The 18383-nt window shown below is 40.9% G+C and overlaps 1 protein-coding gene across 2 annotated transcripts in view; it reads right to left on the bottom strand.

Annotated features, from left to right (window-relative positions):
- The window catches only part of GPR156 (G protein-coupled receptor 156), a 56669-nt gene extending 54955 nt beyond the window's left edge, over positions 1–1714 (bottom strand). For both annotated transcript variants that reach the window (XM_045556961.1, XM_045556968.1), the window contains exons 1-2: positions 1609–1714; positions 1285–1421 (exon numbers count right to left, since the gene is read on the bottom strand). In XM_045556961.1, the coding sequence (XP_045412917.1) occupies positions 1285–1421; positions 1609–1704 (233 nt within the window). In that variant the 5' untranslated portion in view covers positions 1705–1714. The remainder of the gene's footprint in view (positions 1–1284; positions 1422–1608) is intronic.
- Between the last annotated feature and the right edge of the window lie 16669 nt (positions 1715–18383).

Raw genomic sequence — 18383 nt, 5'->3', positions numbered from 1 at the left:
ACAGACTTTACATTCTGGTGGGGGACACAGATGACCAACAGGTAAATCAATAAATATGGTAATATCAGATTATACTTGCTATAAAGAAATTAAAACAGGGCGATGGGATATGAAATGAATGAGGAGATGACCACTGGGTAGAGAGGCTGCTTCTCTGAAGACATGACGCTGGAGCTAAGACCTATAAGATGAGCAGGACCCAGTCATGGGAGAATTTGGGGAAGGCTGTCGGGCAGAGGCGCAGTACGGGCACAGTAAGTGCAAAGGCCTTGAGATGGGAGGAAGCTTAGTGTGTTTGAGGAACAGAATGAAAGGTGGCTCCGGCAGCCTCTGGAGTGTGCTCCAGATGGAGTGCCACACGTCACCATTATGCTGAGGCTGACCTAGTGACCAAGTCACTGATGCTTAATGATTCCATGTCCTCCATGCCTAAAATGGCAAATGGCACTTCAAAATGCTACTGATTCTCATCTGAGTGCCAAATCCATAGGCAATGGAGCACAATATGCCTGGTCACCACTCAGTGTAAGGCTGGAGTGGGCTGGATGAGTTTGGCCAGTCTGAGGACATTGTTCCATCCAGAAGTCAGCGGTGGGCTGGGGAGAGAGGGCTGGAGCAGGGCTAATCAGGGGGCAGCCCAGGAGCTGGGCAGGATGAGGGCAGAGTGTTGGGGTAGGAGACACAGGATGGGCCCCGAGGGAAGGATAAAATTGCAGCCAGGGCAAGATTCTACAAGTTCCTTTGGGGAAAAAGTCACCACTGTGCTTCTTTTGACAGCCCAGGGGCCATAAAAACTTCCCCAGATGAGCCAGTGATTTTCCAGCCTCCAGAATTGTCTAGCAAATAGCCAGGCGGTAGGATTCACTGCTTTTGCAGACACCTTAACACACCCTGACTGGCTCCACTTTGCTGTCTGCAAACTTTTATGTTGCTTTGGAATCTTTCTCCACGTGGTCTTCATTTTTAATACAAATACCTCCTCTTCTCAGAAGGACAAGAAGGACATGTAATTCCAGGTTTTGGCGATGATAGAGCAGTTCTCTTCTTTGGATGCCCTTGCCGTAGTTAGCACAACACTAGGCTAGATCTTTTTCCTTCTCAAGAGGGAACTTTACTGCAAGGCCAGGGCTATATTTCAGGGGGACTTCTCATGTAGCTTAATGGCACAGTGGGACACAAGCTTTGCTGATACCACTAGCAGCTTGTAGTGCCAAATGATACGAGCAGTCTGGGTTTCATGACTCGGGCTATGGGCAGTGAGAAACCGGGCATGGGGCTGCTTACCTGTTCTTCCTGCAGCGAATCGTGAAGGCAAGAAAGAAAAGTATCAGCAGAAGTCCACAGCTGAGAAAAGTCCAAACAACACCCAAGAGGACAGGAGACAATGAAGAGATGGTCTTACTGCTGTGGTGGGAAGATGTCTGAGGACAGAATAAAGAGAAACTGTTAGGAATGAAGGATCTTCTGTAGATCAGACAGGAACTGCCCCATCATCACCAAAGCTGGGCCATACATGCCCTGCTTGAGCAGTTCTCCCTCCCCTCCTCCCCTCTCTTCCTCTGTCCATGCATGTCCAAGCAGTCCTGACACCCATGGCTGCTCACTTACAATTGCTGTCCCGCAGAGATCATGAAGGGGTCTCCGATCCAGCTCCTGGCTAGGAAAACTGTCACAAAATTCGGAGCAGTTTATTTCAGGCTCCATGTCACCGCATGCCCCTCTTAGTGTGCGCTTATTTACAGTCTTGCTTCTCCACTGGTAGGGATGCAGATCTTTGACTAAAACACAAGAGCAACTCAAATCTTTTCTTCAGAGGTCCCATTTTGGAGCTGGCTTCTGGCTCAGAATCCGGAATGGACAACTCATTCAGGTGGAGGCCAAGGGTTATTTCACTAGGCTCCTCATCAGACACCCTCCAGCACCCTTCAGCTGGCCCCCTGCGGCCAGCGCACACCACGGGGGTCAAGAGTGGGCATCTTAGTAATCATCAGGTTGCACACAGCGATGGCTCCGACTTACCACCAGGTGGCAGTCACTGCTCCAAGTACTTTCACGCTGGTCCCTAAGAAAGGGAAGCAATTAAACCTGTTAAACAAAGGCACACATGGTTTATTACAGAGGTTTTAACATATTTTATACATTTTAATTATATAGTTACATACATTATTATATATATTACAAAGGTTTTAAATATACTATATTTCAATACAACATATTTTAAGCCATTATAATAAATAGTACTTTAAAAACAAAGATAAAGCACATTTAAAAATTTCCAGGTACAAAGCTCTATAGTTCCTCTCCTCAGATCCTTTTTATGGTCCAGCACTGTAAAAACTTTAGTTTAGACTTGCGGGGCACGTCTTCCTTTCTTTCCCTACTGGGAAACTCCCTGTCCTTCCAAGGGCTTTCTATGCAGCTCATGGCTTCCGCTCTGTGTGGTCCTGGGTGACCCTGGGCTCGGGGGCCTCATGCTGTCTCCATACGTGGTCGGTCAGTCACGTCAGCTCTTGTTCTCTCAGTGAGTAGAAGAACATTCTATGTCCAGTCAACTGGGGTTGCAGAAGGGTACCCAAGCCCTTTGCAGTTTTTATTTGTTTGTTTTTAAACTATTAGACTAATAGGAGTAAGATAGGTTTACTTTGACAATAGGAAAAGAAATTCAGGAGCTCTGGGAATTCCCACAGCATAAGCGGCCGGAGGATGGTGTTATTTCACTCAGAAGATGCCTGCAGTATGAATACTGTGGTCTAACAAAGAGCTCAACCTTGTAGAACAAAGGTAGAAAAGCAAAAAGGCTCAAATTAGCGCCAGTAGAAAAGATAGACATATCCCTAATTCTTTAATCAGTCCCTTAATAGAGAAAATAGATTAGAAATTCTACCAATGGGAATTTAAAAAAGGGTGCCACTTCTGCTTTGTGCTTGTGAAACAGCTTAGCACAGTTTTCTTTGATTATGGAGGAAAATTGGACAAGGCAAAAAAATATCAATTACTATTATTTCAATAGCCACTGAACATAGGGCCCATGTTTAAGCCAAAATAATAGTGACAGGTGTAGAATGCTATCTTTGGATTCTGTGCGCTTAAACACAAATAATATAGCACCAGGTGCTGCCCATTCATTGGCCTCTCATATGTTCCTGAATTATTTACCAGGTTCATTACAATAAAATCCTCAGAGAACTAAAAGCCACTATCTCCTGTGAAGACATTTAAATTCTTGATAGTCTGGTCAGATTACTAAATGCAAAATTAAGAAGCTAATATGAAAACTTCTTTGCATTCTAATTTGGTTCATATTTTAATTGCTAAAAAGACGTGTTTTTTTTTTTTCCTTTTTAAAAAGTTACATTCTCTATTGTGCCTTCTAGCACAGAGAAATATCACAAACCACGGGCAGGACTATACTACATGAGGGATTGGAAGAAGATGTATTTTTCCTATATTGTAATCACATTCACAAATAAGTACACTTATATTTGAACAATTATTAATTTCATGCTTATATATTCTTGTATTATATGGAAGGAGTATGTATGTGTGTTGATATGTATACATGTATATATAAAACCTCATTTTGTTCTCACTATAGCAGTGTTGTGTGACATAAAAAACACCATTTCTCATTTTCAAATAAAGAAACCAAAGAGCAAAGAAGTGGAGAACCCTCCTTGAAATCTGCAGAGGCGGGAATCTAGGAGTTTACTGGGTCAATATCCTCCCAGTATACTCTCCACATGCGGCAGACACTCAGGACTGACCTCTCCCAAGAAGACACTAATGGCCTGTTGGGTTTCTCCAGCTTTAGTTACAAGAGCTACACTTCTGTTTGTTCCCAAGAGCATGGAACACCATGGTGTATCTATATCAGTGGTTCTTAACTATACAGTTTTGTGCCTTCAGAAGACATTTGGAAATGTCTGGAGACATTTGTGGTTGTTAAAATTGGGAGAAGGATGCAATTCACATCTAGTAGGCAGAGGCCAGGGATGCTGCTAAACATCCTACAAGTCACAGGATAGCCAAAGAACAAAGAATTATCTGGTCTTAAATGTCAATAGTTCTAAGATTGAAAAACTCTGGTCAACACTGTGGATTCCAGAAGAGCTGACAGTCTTAAACCCAAATAATCTTTGAGAGATTCTGTGAGCATGATGGGGTTGTCATCTGAATAATGTCCTAGGGGATGTAACTCTGACTTAGGATAAGTTTCTAAGTATATTCTAAAGGTCCCCTTGGATAGGCTGAACTCACTGGCATGGAACTTTGAATGCTAGGCCCCCACTTTAGTACATGGATATCCAGTGGAGGAACTTTATGCACCATGATATAGAGCTTCCACATGGGGCAAGCATTCAACTCCCAAGTTGGCACACATTCACAGAGATTCACACATAACAAGCCGGTGAAACAGTCATGGCTCAGTTATTGAGAGCAAAGAGTTAAATGGTTTCAAAAAATGTTGAGTGACTGGAAAAATGGATGGGGAATAGGCAGAGAAGGTAATGGTGAGACATCTGACCACAAGATAGATACAGAATCCAAAGCACAAAGAGAAAGGCCTGCCAGCACCCTCTAAAATCAACCATTGTCCAATGTCCCCACACACAAAGGGTCTCTAGAGGTAAACTGTTTATGTTACAGACAATAGTAGACCCAAGGCCATGAGTAGTAGTGCTTGCAATTTATTTGATAGAGATTACAGAATCCTTCTGAGTGATTAGGATCAGGCAAGTAGACACTGCATCAGTTATACTACACACCCAAGTGCAAGATGGTCATTTACAGATTCACAGCTTTCAACAGCCCAATATCTTTTCCACAAAATCTCCCTTATTTTTCTACACGTTATTTGTGGCCATTGAAAAACTAGTCATATAACTACTGTCTTTTAACAAGTTGTGTTGTAGTTGGTTGAACTTCTGCTTCTGTCCATGAAGAATTAACTATTATGGGAATTGCTTTCTCCTGTAAAAAACTTGAAAACCAGACAAAACATATGAAACAACTCTTTTCAGGCATTGGACAACACAATTCATAGGACTCTGGTTTCTAAGAGATACTATCTAGAGTCAGTTTCCAGGCCACAGCACATGCACAGAAAACCAAACAGAACCTTAAAGTCTTCCTGAGGTAAGTAGAATAGATTGGAGTTTCAGGATGTTGAGATGGCTAGATTTTGTGGGTCAGAGTATGGAGAAGAGGGAGACACAGTGGGGGAAGCACTTTGGAAATCTGCAGGAGATTCCCTCAGTCTTTTGCTGGGTATGAATATGGGCATGACTAATAGGAAAGTACTTGAGGTTGAAGAAATGACCATTGGTAGGTGGTAGTTGAATAATTCTCAGAGCTCACACAGGGCTGAGACTACTTTGTGTTCCCACCAGCCAGGGTGGAGAGACCCCACAATATACAGGACAATGGATAGACTCCTTAGAAAAACCATATCTTAACAGTGAAACTAAATTAATTCAAAACTAGAGCCTACTCTGGATCTGCCCAGATATTGTTTAAAAGGAAACCTCAAAGGATCAAAGTGATCCATAAGGAGTTCAACAACATAAAATTCAAAATGTCCTACATCCAATAAAAATTTCCAGGCTTTCAAACAACCAAAAAAATTTGACCCATAACCATAAATTTAAAAAAATAGATCAATAAAAACAAACACAGAAATAGCAGAAATGATATAAGTATCACACAGGACCTTAAAACAACTATTATAAATATGCTCTAGGATATAAAGAAAAACATGAACAAAATGAGGAGAGAAATAAAAGGTATAAAGAAGACCCAAATGGAACTTCTTGAGATAAAAATATAATATCTGAAATAAAAATATACCAAATTAGACATTGCAAAAAGAAATATTAGCTAACTCAAAGGCATGGCAATAGAAATTATCCAAAAAGAAGCATAAAGAGAAAAATAATTGATAAAAATAAACATAGCCTCAATGAACTACAGAATAATAGCAAATGGCCTAATAAATGTATAACAGGTGTTTCAGAGGAAAAGGGGAGGAGAAGGAGTAGAAAAAATATTTGAAAGAAATAATGACCCAAATTTTTTCACATTTGATGAAAAGTATAAACCTACAGATCCAAGAAGCTCAACCAATGCCAAGCAGAACAAACACCAAAAACAAAAACAAAACAAGGTACATCATAATGAAATTGCTAAAAACCAGCAATAGAGATAAAATTTTAGGAGCAGTTAGATTATTTACAGAGGAAAAACAGTAACACTACAGATTTTTCATCAAAAATTATGCAAGCCAGAAGAGAATGGAATGATATCTTTAAAGTCCTGGGGGGGGGGGGAAATCAACTCAAAATACAGTACCCTCTACTTTTAGTCTTTTAGAAATGAAGGTAAAATAAAGACATTTTCAGACAAAATCTGAGAGATGTGCACCATAAAGAAATGTTAAAGAAAGTTCTTTAGGCAGAAGTAAAATGATACCAGATGCAAATTTGGATCTGTACAATGGAATGAAGAGTGCTAGAAAAGGTAATTATATGAGTAAATATAAAAACTATTTTTGTTATTTTTCAAACTATGCTGATAAGTGTGTACCTACTGGAAAAATACACATGTACTGAATTCTTCCTTACACGCATAGCACCTATATCCTTTCATTTTTCACACACAATTGCCTTGGTTCACATTTCATTGCCAGTTGAGCTGCAGCCTGCATTACCAACAATAAAACCAAATCATGACAGAGTTCTGGAGCTAGGAAGTGATGGCACAAATGTGTAAGGGAATGATGTATATACATTAATGCAGAACTGTATCAATACATGTTCCCTTTCTCTGGAAAAAGAGAACTGCTGATATTCATTCACTTACTTTTTCTTTGAGCACCAACAATGTGACAGGCACTGTTCTAGGCACCGGGAATACACTGGTGAACAAAATAAGGATCCCCACCTTTAAAGAATTTGTGTTCCAATGGAGGAGTCAAACAATCAGCAGACACAATACATAAATGAATAAAATAATGTTAAGGGGGCAGCCAAGATGGCAGACTAGAAGCAGCCTGCACTTGTTGCTCTCAAAGAGAGGATCAAAGGTTGTGGGTAGAGGTTCACCTGTGGATGGACCATCTCAGAGAGAGCGCTCTGAATCATCAGAGAAGCAACTGGACACACCCAAACCAGGGGAGAGAGAGGCAGGGTGATCCCCCTCAGCAAGATCAGAAAATACCTCGGGAAAGTGTCCACACATGGGGAGGGGTTAGAGGAAAGATCCCCAGGGCTCCACACTCCCCCAGCAGGCACAGCAACCCAAGCTGTGAGGGGGCTCCCCCACCACAGCAGGCCTCTGAACTGATCAGGGAGCTGCTTGGAGACTGAGCAGCAGCATTACACTGGAGAGCAGGCACAGTGGGGTCCCTCCAGCTTCTGAACTCAGGTTGCTGCAAGAGACACCACTCTGCGCTTTCAGCCCCAGAGCTCCTGGTCTGCAAAGGGGTTGGCTCTACTGCAGCCGCTTCCCCATTACTTTGCCAGGCCAGGGAGGGACTGGGAAGGGCAGGCGCTGTCATGTGCACTGTGACCCAGCCCCACCACCAGCCACCTCCCAGGGATCCAAACAGAGCAGGCATCCACCAGCCCTCAGCATCTGCTGCTGCCATTTGGAGAGCACTTCTGCTACCATCTGAGTAGCACCGCAGCAGCTGTCACAGTCAGACTGGGGTGGAGGGAGAGCCCCAGCTACCACAGCTGCCTGACAGGACACTGCCCGACTTCCCAGCCCACCAGCCATGGGTGGTCGAGCTGCTGTGGCCCAACAAGCCACCCTGCCACTGGCCATGGTCCTGCCACCCACGTAGGCATCAGACAACACACCCCCCCCCCAAAAAAAGTCCAGGTGCCCGTCAATGTCCTGTGGCCTGCCCGACTGCCGGCTGCAGTCTCGTGATGTGCCCAGGCACCTGGGAAGGTCCCACAACACACCCCACCACCGGCTATGGTCCCGCAATGCACCCAGGCACCCGCCAAAGTCCTGCAAGCCACCCTGCCACCAGCTGCAGTCCTACAACATGCCCAGGTATACCCACTGGATTAATTTATTGCAATAAAGATTTTTTTTTGTTTTTTGCAGTTTTTTTTTTAAAAAAGAAAGAAATGAAACAGAGAAGAGAGAAATAGAAAACATCAGTGAGACTAAGACTTGCTTATTTGAAAAGATAAATAAAACTGACAAACCTTTAGCTAGACCTAAGAAAAAAGAGAGAAGACACAAATAAATAAAATCAGAAATGTAAGAGTAGACATTACAACTGATGCCACAAAAATAAACAGAATCATGAAGACAAATTCCCTGACATGCCCAGGTGCATGCCAAGGTCCCACAACCCACCTATGTTCCAGCCAAGGTCCCACGACCTGCCCAGGCACCAGCATATGTCTTGCAACCTGCCCAGGCACTGGCCAAGTCCCCTCTACCCATCTGGGCACCCAACAAAGTCCCACAACCTGCCCAGGCACTCACCAAGGTCATGCCACCCACACAGAGACCCACCAAGGTCCTATGACACACCGAGGCACTGGCCAAGGTCTTGCGACATGCTCAGGCACCCTTCAAGGTCCCCCAACATGCCCATACAGCAGCTAGGGTCATGACACTTGTCTCCATGGGGGGAACTTACCCAGCCCCTAGCAAGACCTTTCAACAGTGACCTGGGGACCAACCCACCAAACCGGATGAATATCCCTCAGCACCAGCTTGGACTGTGACAACCACAGAGGAATGGGAGGATGCAGAAGAACAGCTGTGCTATATGCTCTCAGTGCATCCTCTCCTCTCCCACCAGGTCAATCCTCCAGAGTAGGACACAAAAGCACTATCTAGGAACCTCTCCTCCTTCTCACTAAGTAGGATAGTTCCCAGCAAAGGAGAACAGCTGTAATGCAAACCTATCCACCCTGAACTGAGAGAAGAGGTTGCAAATGAGAAGAAATCAGCAAAAGAATTCTGGCAACATGAAAACAAGCTAGTTCGATGTCCCAAAGGATCACAATAGATCCACAGCAACAGACCCCAACCAAAAGGAAATTGTCAAAATGTCAGAAATGTAATTCAGAATATGGATGGCAAATAAGATGAATGGAATTGAAGAGAAAGCTGAAAACCAACACAAAGAAACACCAAAAAATATTTCAGAACATAAACGAAAAATATGAAAAACTTGCTAAAGAGATGGACAACATAAGAAAGGCTATAACTGAACTTAAAAAAATGAAAGAGTCATTTAGGGAACTTCAAAATACAAAAGAAAGCTTCAATAACAGACTAGATCAAGCAGAAGAAAGACCCTCAGAGCTTGAAGACCAGGGTTTCAAACTAACCCAGTCAGTCAAACATGCCGAAAAAAGAATAAAGAAGAATGAACAATCACTCAAGAGAAATATGGGACTATTCGAAACTAGCCAATATATGAATTATAGGTACCCCAGAGGGAGAAAAAAAAAAGCAAAAAGCATGGAAAACTTATTCAAGGAAATTATTGAAGAGAACTTCCCTGGTATTGCCAGAGATTCAGATATTCAGATACAAGATGGTCATCAAATTCTGGGAAGATTCACAGCAAATAGGACATCTCCAAGACACATAGCCATCAGCTTGGCCAAAGTCAAAATGAAGGAGAAAATTCTACAAGCTGTAAGACAAAAGCAACAACTAACCTACAAATGAAAACCCATCAGTCTAACAGCAGACTTCTCAGCAGAGAAGAGATGGGGGGCCCATTTTTAGTCTTCTTAAACAGAACAACTGCCAGCCAAGAATTTTGTATTCTGCAAAACTAAGTTTCATAAATGATGGAGAAATAAAGACTTTTTCAGACAAGCAAACACTAAGGGAATTTGTCACTACTAGACCTGCCCTACAGGAAATGCTCAAAAGTGCATTATACATAGAACAGCATAATAGATATCCACCAGTGTAAAAAAACCCCAAAAGTTAAAGCTCACAGCTCTTATAAAACAATAGCACAAGAGATAAACAAAATAAGGCATCATCTAACATGATGAATAGAACAGCATCCCACATATCAATATTAACACTCAATGTGAATTGTTTGAATGCCCCACTCAAAAGACACAGACTGGCTGAATGGATGAAAAAACACAACCCAAGTATTCCTGTCTCCACAAAACATATCTACACCACAAAGACTCACATAGACTCAAGGTAAAGGGATGGAAAAAAAATATTCCACACAAATGGAAACCAAAAGCAAGCAGGTATAGCCATTCTCGTATGAGATAAAATAGAATTTAAATCAACAATGGCAAAAAAAAATAAATAAAAAGACAAAGATGGTAATTATATAATGGTAAAGGGAGCAATTCAACAAGAAGACATAACAATCCCTAAATATATATGCACCTAACACAGGAGCTCCTAGATTCATAAAGCAAATTCTACTAGATCTAAGCAAAGAAATAAACAGTGGCATCTAGTCTCAGAAATTAAACAACCTACTACTGAACAATCCTTGGGTCAATGATGAGCTTGAGATGGAAATCTAAAGATTCCTCAAACTGAATGACAAAGGGTACACAAGCTTTCAAAATCTGCAGGATACAGTAAAAGCGGTCCTAAGGGGAAAGTTCATGGCCCTAATTGCCTACATCAAAAGATGGAAAGATTACAAATGAACAAGCTAATGTCACATCTCGAGGAACTCGGAAGCTAATGTCACATCTCGAGGAACTAGGAAAAGAACAAAACAAACCCAAAGCCAGCAGAAGAAAAGAAATAACAAAGTTCAGAGTAGAACTAAACAAAATGGAAACCAAAAAAAGAAAAAAGAAAAAAAATACAAAGGATCAATGAAACAAAAAGTGGGTTCTTTGAAAAGATAAACAAAATTGATAGACCACTAGCCAGATTAACCAGAAATAGAAGAGAAAGAACTCAAATAACCTCAATCAGAAATGAAAAAGGAGGCATTACCATTGATACCACAGAAATACAATCCAAAGCCCAAGGATACCAAAGCTTTGTTTTCTCTGAGATCCGCGTCAGACTAAAGGAGTGAATCAGGTCCACTCCCCTTCACCCGAACCTGCCCACCTTCCCTCCCTGCCGAGGACCACCCTGTGATCCCATTCTGCTCGTAAAATCCCCTACGAAGGATGTGTCTGGAGCAGCCACCTCTCTTTCCCCTGCTCTTCCCTCTGGTGAATTTCCCCACACAAACCCTGCTCCAGGATGATTATTCAGAAACCAGGAAAGATGTAGAAAACTTAATTAGAGGCACTGTAAGGGCTACAAAGGGGAACTTTTATCATCTTTCCCTCTTTTATAAGGCAAATCTGATTGTTAGACAAGCCAGATACATTCAGTTCACTTTATGTTGTTGGGGAGAAAACATTCAAGTTCCAACATTGATATGCTCCTATGAGAATATTCTTTCCCCTTCCACTGTGTGCCTTTTTTCTCTTGGGCCTGCTCCACAAACTTCTAACCACAATCCTGGAACTGTTACTCCTATGATGAATTCTTGGATTACACCACCACTCCTTCCTGATCTCTGTGTTTCAAAGTCCCTCCTCTCCTGCCCTTCCCAGCCCACAGTTAATGATCTTTCCACAGTCTGGAGAACATTTTTCTCAATACTACAGAATGCTATACTCAACCTTTTAGTTTCACATTACTTGTAATTTTTCTTCTACTAAACCTTGATTTATTCTTTTGCTATACAGTGTTTAAACTTTTCTGGCTGCTGGGTAGAATTACAGTGATCTAGACTGGCTATCGGTTTGGGTTCCCCACAGAATATAGGAAACAGTGTTGTGAACAGTAGGTTTACCGTATGCAGTAAGTCAACTGAATGTCAAGGCACACTTCAGGACCCCCATAGGCCAATTCACCCCTCATCCCAGGATAGTATGTGCAGTTTGGCTTCACTCCACATATCCTAGGATCATCTAATGTAATAATGGCACTACTATAGACAAAGCCAAGTCTGAATTTAAGTTTCAGCTCTATAATTTTATATCTATGGGTGCCTTAGGTCAGTCACTTCTCCAATTCTTAGCTGCCTGCTCAATGAAACAGGGATAATACTATCCACACCTCATAGGTTTTTTTGATGATTAATTCTTTTTTTTTTTTTTTTGAGACAGAGTCTCACTTTGTTGCCCGGGCTAGAGTGAGTGCCGTGGCATCAGCCTAGCTCACAGCAACCTCAGACTCCTGGGCTTAAGCGATCCTACTGCCTCAGCCTCCCGAGTAGCTGGGACTACAGGCATGAGCCACCATGCCCGGCTAATTTTTTTTTTTGTATATATATTTTTAGTTGGCCAGATAATTTCTTTCTATTTTTGGTAGAGACGGGGTCTCACTCTTGCTCAGGCTGGTCTCGAACTCCTGACCTCGAGCGATCCACCCGCCTCGGCCTCCCAGAGCTAGGATTACAGGTGTGAGCCACCGCGCCCGGCCTTTGATGATTAATTCATACAATGTATAGGATAAAAGCAACTGATACATACTAGATTGTCAATGAATATTGGATTCTTTCATTTCCACAATTTAGAAGGGTCATCTATACAGAAGACTTCGGGTACATAAAACCAAGGTTGTCTTTTTTCTCTAAATTTCCTAACAGAATCCCAAGTTTTGAATCATTGATATTTCTTCTAACATGAAGAGCAATGATCTTTACACTGTATTTAAAATCAGATTTTGAATAATGAATTTTAGATCCCCAAGGGAAGAGATCTATTCATTAATTCAATAAATACTGATTGATAATGTTACCTCCTAGTTATTGTGCTAAGAGTTAGGGACACAGCATGGAACAAGCCAACATAGTCTCGCTCGAGCACCTAGCACAGTGACTGGTACATAGTCCGTGATCAATACATATTTGTTGATATGGACCCGAAAAGATGTTCAGAAAACATCATATAGCATAGGAGTCCTAGGAACAATCTTTGGGACCCTCTAGATACCCCTGTAACTCAGGAGAAGCAGGAGGATTGATTCATGAAGGTAGCAGGAGGGCCAGAACATGCCTCCTGGCTACTGTGGCTGCATTCTTGCTTCCAGAGATCTGCCCTGAAGTGTTTGCTGACTCTCAGGCACAAGCTGGCACAACCACATAAACTGAGCCACTACTGCCTTATATTCAGATCCTAGAGACCTGTTAATATACATGCTATTCCAGGAGCTGGGATTTGGGGATTTTTGTAAAAGCACCGTACAAAAACCTTTACCAACTTCCCAGAGTTGCACTGTTACCTCAAAGCACTTAGGTACTATTATGCAAATCATACATTCATGATTTCCATAAAAACCAGTCACAAATGTCAATTAGTGCTCATTAATATGCAATAAAATTCTCGTTTGAAAACTATTAAGAGCCAAGAATGAATTCCACTTGGCTGCCCTCCTTTAATGAGAACTGCTGTGAAGTACCCTATGCTATTTCTCATCAGCCAAACAGTAAGGTGTCATAACAAATCAAGCTTCAGGCAACAGTAGGACCAGACAGAATGACTTGAAGGTTTCAGAGGCTGGGTTTGGACAACTTAAGTTTTATGCTGCTGCAGCTGAGATTCCTGTCCTGCTTGGAATTCAGAACATAGGCTGAGTGAATTCATTAAGCTACTCTGCAGACAGAGCAATGGTGATACTGAGCGCTCTGTTAAAGGACGTTTGTGAGGGTGCCACACAGCTGGAAGAGGGAAAAGAAGACCTCATGCCTGAGGTTCATTCTGTTCAAGAGACTGAATGTTCTACCCCTCAAAGCAGGCTGAGAGCCAAGGCTCGTGGAATTACTGGGGCTCATCCCTGAAAAGCCTCCTAGTCAGAATTTTTATGAGTGAACTCTCATGCTGTGTCTCTAAATTCCAGTTCCAGCTGGACATCGGATTTCTCTAACTGTTGTTAGGTGTTGCTGTGCAACCTAGGACACTTGTGTGCAAGCGATTTGGGCTCTTTGAGGATAAAAAGATGGAAAATATAAGCTATCAACATTAGACTGGTCATTCTGTGGATACTTCCTTAACAAACTGTTACGAACCTGGCCTGGAGGCAGGAACAGGTTAGATTAAGTACAGTCTAACCCAGTGGTTACCAAACTTCAGTGCACATCAGAATCACCTGGAGAGCTTCTTAAAACACACTGATTGCCGGTCCCTACCTCCAGAGTTTCTGATTCAGCAGGTCTGAACGGGGCCCTAAGAATCTGCATTTCTAACCAGTTCCCAGGTGCTGCTGCTGCTACCAATCTGGGAATCATACATGAGAACCCCAGTCCATCATAAAAAATATAGGCCTTTTATCACAGTTTGAACCACACAAACCCTTGGAATAACATTTTACTTGTTATTCCAGGCTACTCTGATGAGGCTCATGTACACATATTCAAGTCATTTGAATTATTCTATAGAAATTAATTTCAGCAAAGTATAACTGAAAAATTAGATACTTTGAACGGCACTCAATTCTTTCATTCTTCAAACCATGATTCTTAAATATTTTTTTGTCATGAGATACTGATGAAAGCTATGTACTCTCTTCTGAAAAAAGTATATAAAAATGCAATATTGTACATAAAAAATAGAGTGGGGGAATCACAGACCACCCACACCCCCTCCTGCAAGGCCCAATCACCCCAAGTGAAGAGGCTCATTTCAAACCACAACTCAGCTGAAGCCAAGGAAGAAAAATTTTTAAATTATTCTTTATAGTGTTCTCATAAATGCAAACTATGACAAATTATCACCAATTAAAACATTTTAATAAGCATTTTGAATGTTTTTTCTTTAGTCTCACAATCTTGCCTTTAAATTGGAGTAATCTATACTTAAGATAATTACCTATATAAATAAGTTAAAAATCTATTATATTATTATTTTTTACCATTAAATATGATGTTAGATACAGGTTTTGTATAATTCCCTTTGTCAGGTTAGGAAATTCGCTTCTATTCCTAGTTTTTTGAGACTTTGTCTTTAATAGATTTGGGCTTTCACAATCTCTAATATTTCTTATCTATTTTTATTTTTATTTATTTATTTATTTATTTATTTTTTGGGATGGGGTCTCGCTCTGTTGCCCGGGCTAGAGTGCCATGGCATCAGCCTAGCTCACAGCAACCTCAAACTCCTGGCTCCAGTGATCCTTCTGCCTCAGTCTCCCGTGTAGCTGGGACTACAGGGGCACACCACTATGCCTGCTTAAGTTTTCTGTTTTTTGTAGAGAGAGGGAGTCTCGCTCTTGCTCAGGCTGGTCTCAAACTCCCGACCTCAAGCAATCCTCCTGTTTCGGCCTCCCAAAGTGCTAGGATTACAGGAGTGAGCCACTGTGCTGGCTATATTCTCTAATACTTCTTAAGTGAACCTTGGTAGCTTGTGTCTTTCAAGGAATTTGTTCATTTTATCTAAGTTGATAGAATTATTGGAGTAAAGCTGTTTATAATGTTCCCTTATTATCTGTTAATATCTGTAGAAATTGTAGTGATGTCACCTCTCTCATTCCTGATATTCCTGTTGCTTTTCCTGATCAGTCTGTCGAGAGGCTCATCAATTTTATTGATATTCTCAACAAACCAACATTTGCTTTAATGATTTTTCTCTGCTTTTTAAACTGTTTTATTGATTAATGCTCTCATATTTATTTATTATTTCCTTTCTTATGCTTACTTTGAGTTTTCTTTGCTCTTTTTTTTTTGGTTTAGTTTCTTAAGATGGAAGCTGAGGATATTGATTTGAGACTTTTTTTCTTATAAGCCTTTAATGCTGTAAAATTCCACTGAAGTACTGCTTTTGATACATGACTTTTCACTTTGATTTGGCCCCAAACAATTTCTCATTTCCCTTTTGATTTCTTCTTTGACTCATGAGTTATTCTGAAGTATGTAATTTAGTTACGAAATATTTGAGGATTTGTTATTGATTTCTTAATTAATTCTGATGTGGTCATGAACATACTTCGTATGACTTGAGTCCTTTTAAATTTATTGAGACTTTTTGTGGCTCAGAATATGATCTATCTTGATAAGTGTTCCCTCTGCACTTGAAAGGAACATCTATTTTGCTGCTGTTGGGTACAGTGTCCTACAAAGAGCAATGAGGTCAAGTTGGTGGATTGTATTGTTATCTTCTATATAGTTAATTATTTTCTGCCTTCTTGTTTCATCAATTACTGAGAGAAGGCTGATGAAATTTTGGACTACAATTATGGATTTGTCTATTTCTCCTTGAAGCTCTATCAATTTCTACTTGATGTATTTTGAAGTTCTATTATCAGATACACAAATGTTTAGTACTGTTTTCTTCCTGATGAATTGACTCCTTTATCATTATGAAAAGTTATTCTCTATCCCTGGTAATATTCTCTGCTCTGCAATATACTTTCTCTTATACTAATATTGCTACCCCAAATACATCTAAATATTCTTGAGCTTTGTTTTGGGATGCAGTCAAATTAACTGGGAACAGTTTGGTCCTTTCAGGTCTCTTTCAAGATTTGTTAGGCAAGATCAGAGCAGTCCTCAATCTCAGGCTAGGTATTACCCACCACTAAGGCATGGTTTTTCAGAGCATGCAACCCACAACTCCATGAATTATGAGCTTTCCAGTCTGGCTGGTGGGAACAGGCACTATTACTGGCCCTGTGTTAGCACTGAGTACTGTTTCCCCAAGTCTTTTTGGGTGGTTCTTTTTCCATACCCAGGTAGTTTCCTCGCTTGCATGTGCTGATCATCACTGAGCTTTATCTGTGAGGATCTCTAGAGTTTCTTCTGTAGCTCTCTCCTCTCCAATACTCTGTGCTAAAAACTCTAGCTCCCTTGGTCTCCCTAGTCTTGAAGCTCTGTCTTCTTAATTCAGGAAGTCAGAGTTCTCTCTCTTTGCACCATATTCTGGAAACTGTATCTTAGTGTGCTTGTTTTTGCTTTGTTTTCTTTCACTGAATACCAGAAACCATGTGTGAAAAATATACAGCCTCTAGATCATTTCTTCTTCTCCCAAGAATATGGAGAAGGCTTCTGTTAGGGTGTTAAAATAAAAACAGATTATTTCAATCTAATCAGTGACTGAGCTGATCGGGAATTGGATGTCAGTATTTTATAAGACTAGGTCTATTTCTGGTTTCCCCTAACTGGTCAGGTATAATCCTTCAGGAATCCCAGCTGAAAGCTTAGGATGTTTTTCAGGCCCTTCCACCTTGGTGGGCCCTACACTCCAATTTTCTTCCTCCCAGCATAAGAAGACTGCAAGTTGCTCTGATCAGCTTCTCAGCTTTTTAGCACCTTCCTTCTGTTTGGAGTTTTTGGGTTTTTTGTTTGTTTGTTTTACTTTTTGGTGCTACTTATAAATTAGTGAATGACTTGGAAGGAAAGTTGCTTCGACTATTGGGCCGATTTCTCTGTGCCTCTTCTCTTTCCATGATGGTGGCCTCTCATGTTCTGGCCCGTTTGGTATCCTGGAATTCCAATTTTTTCTTCCTCCCCAGACCTATTAGACTGCAGAATATTCCATTCAGCTTCTCTGATTTTAACAGCTGCTTATTATCTGGGTTCTTAGCTTCTCCTTACATACTACTTAATAAATATTTAATAGTAAATGTCTAAAGGGAAAAAGCAGTGTAGAATGTGGGGCACTTAATGAGTTTCTCTTCTTTCTGAGGTCTTAGTACTCAGGTCCTAGCTGCCTTAGTAGGTCTTCCATGCCTTCAAATAGATTTTTAAAATCCAGCTTGTCTAGATGTCCTCTATGGGAGCAATGGTCTACTACCAGATAGTCTACTATAGCCAGAATCAGATGCTTAATGTCTTGTAATATGTATAACCTTAAAACTTTTTTACTGACAAGACCAAATTGTGTAAAGATAATCTTTATTCTACAAACACAAATGACAGCGCAAACAGTATAACTATCCTTACTATTAACTATGAGACCAATTAAGATACATTATAGAATCCCTAAGTTATAAAGCACAAACCTACTACTGGGACTAGTTTTGCTATCATCATTACTGCATTTCAGTGCATACCTGAAAATTAAAAGTTTATGTAAAAGTATGTATTAACACAAAGGACAATGGTTATTCTGCAGGCATATGCAGGTGCAAACTGAAGTTAAGAAATTTTCCCTAGAAATTAATTGCAATAACTTCTAGTCTGTTTTTCTTTTACTTTAGTTTTCAAACTAGGACACAGATATCCATTCCAAAACTACTGAGTAAAAAGTGCAGCATATTTATAGAAGCCAAAAGCAAAGTATCTGCCAACAGGACTTGATAATTTCTTTCTCCTGCTTAGCTAATGTTTGCATTCTGGTTAGAGATCACAGATTTCCATAAAGTGTCCACTAGCTCACAGGGCCACTGGCCACATAACAGTCTTTAGC

This window comes from Lemur catta, chromosome 1, assembly GCF_020740605.2.
Source record: "Lemur catta isolate mLemCat1 chromosome 1, mLemCat1.pri, whole genome shotgun sequence".
Lineage (NCBI taxonomy): Eukaryota > Metazoa > Chordata > Mammalia > Primates > Lemuridae > Lemur > Lemur catta.
Note: the sequence above shows the minus strand (reverse complement) of the source record. Positions and strands in the feature narration are given on the sequence as shown.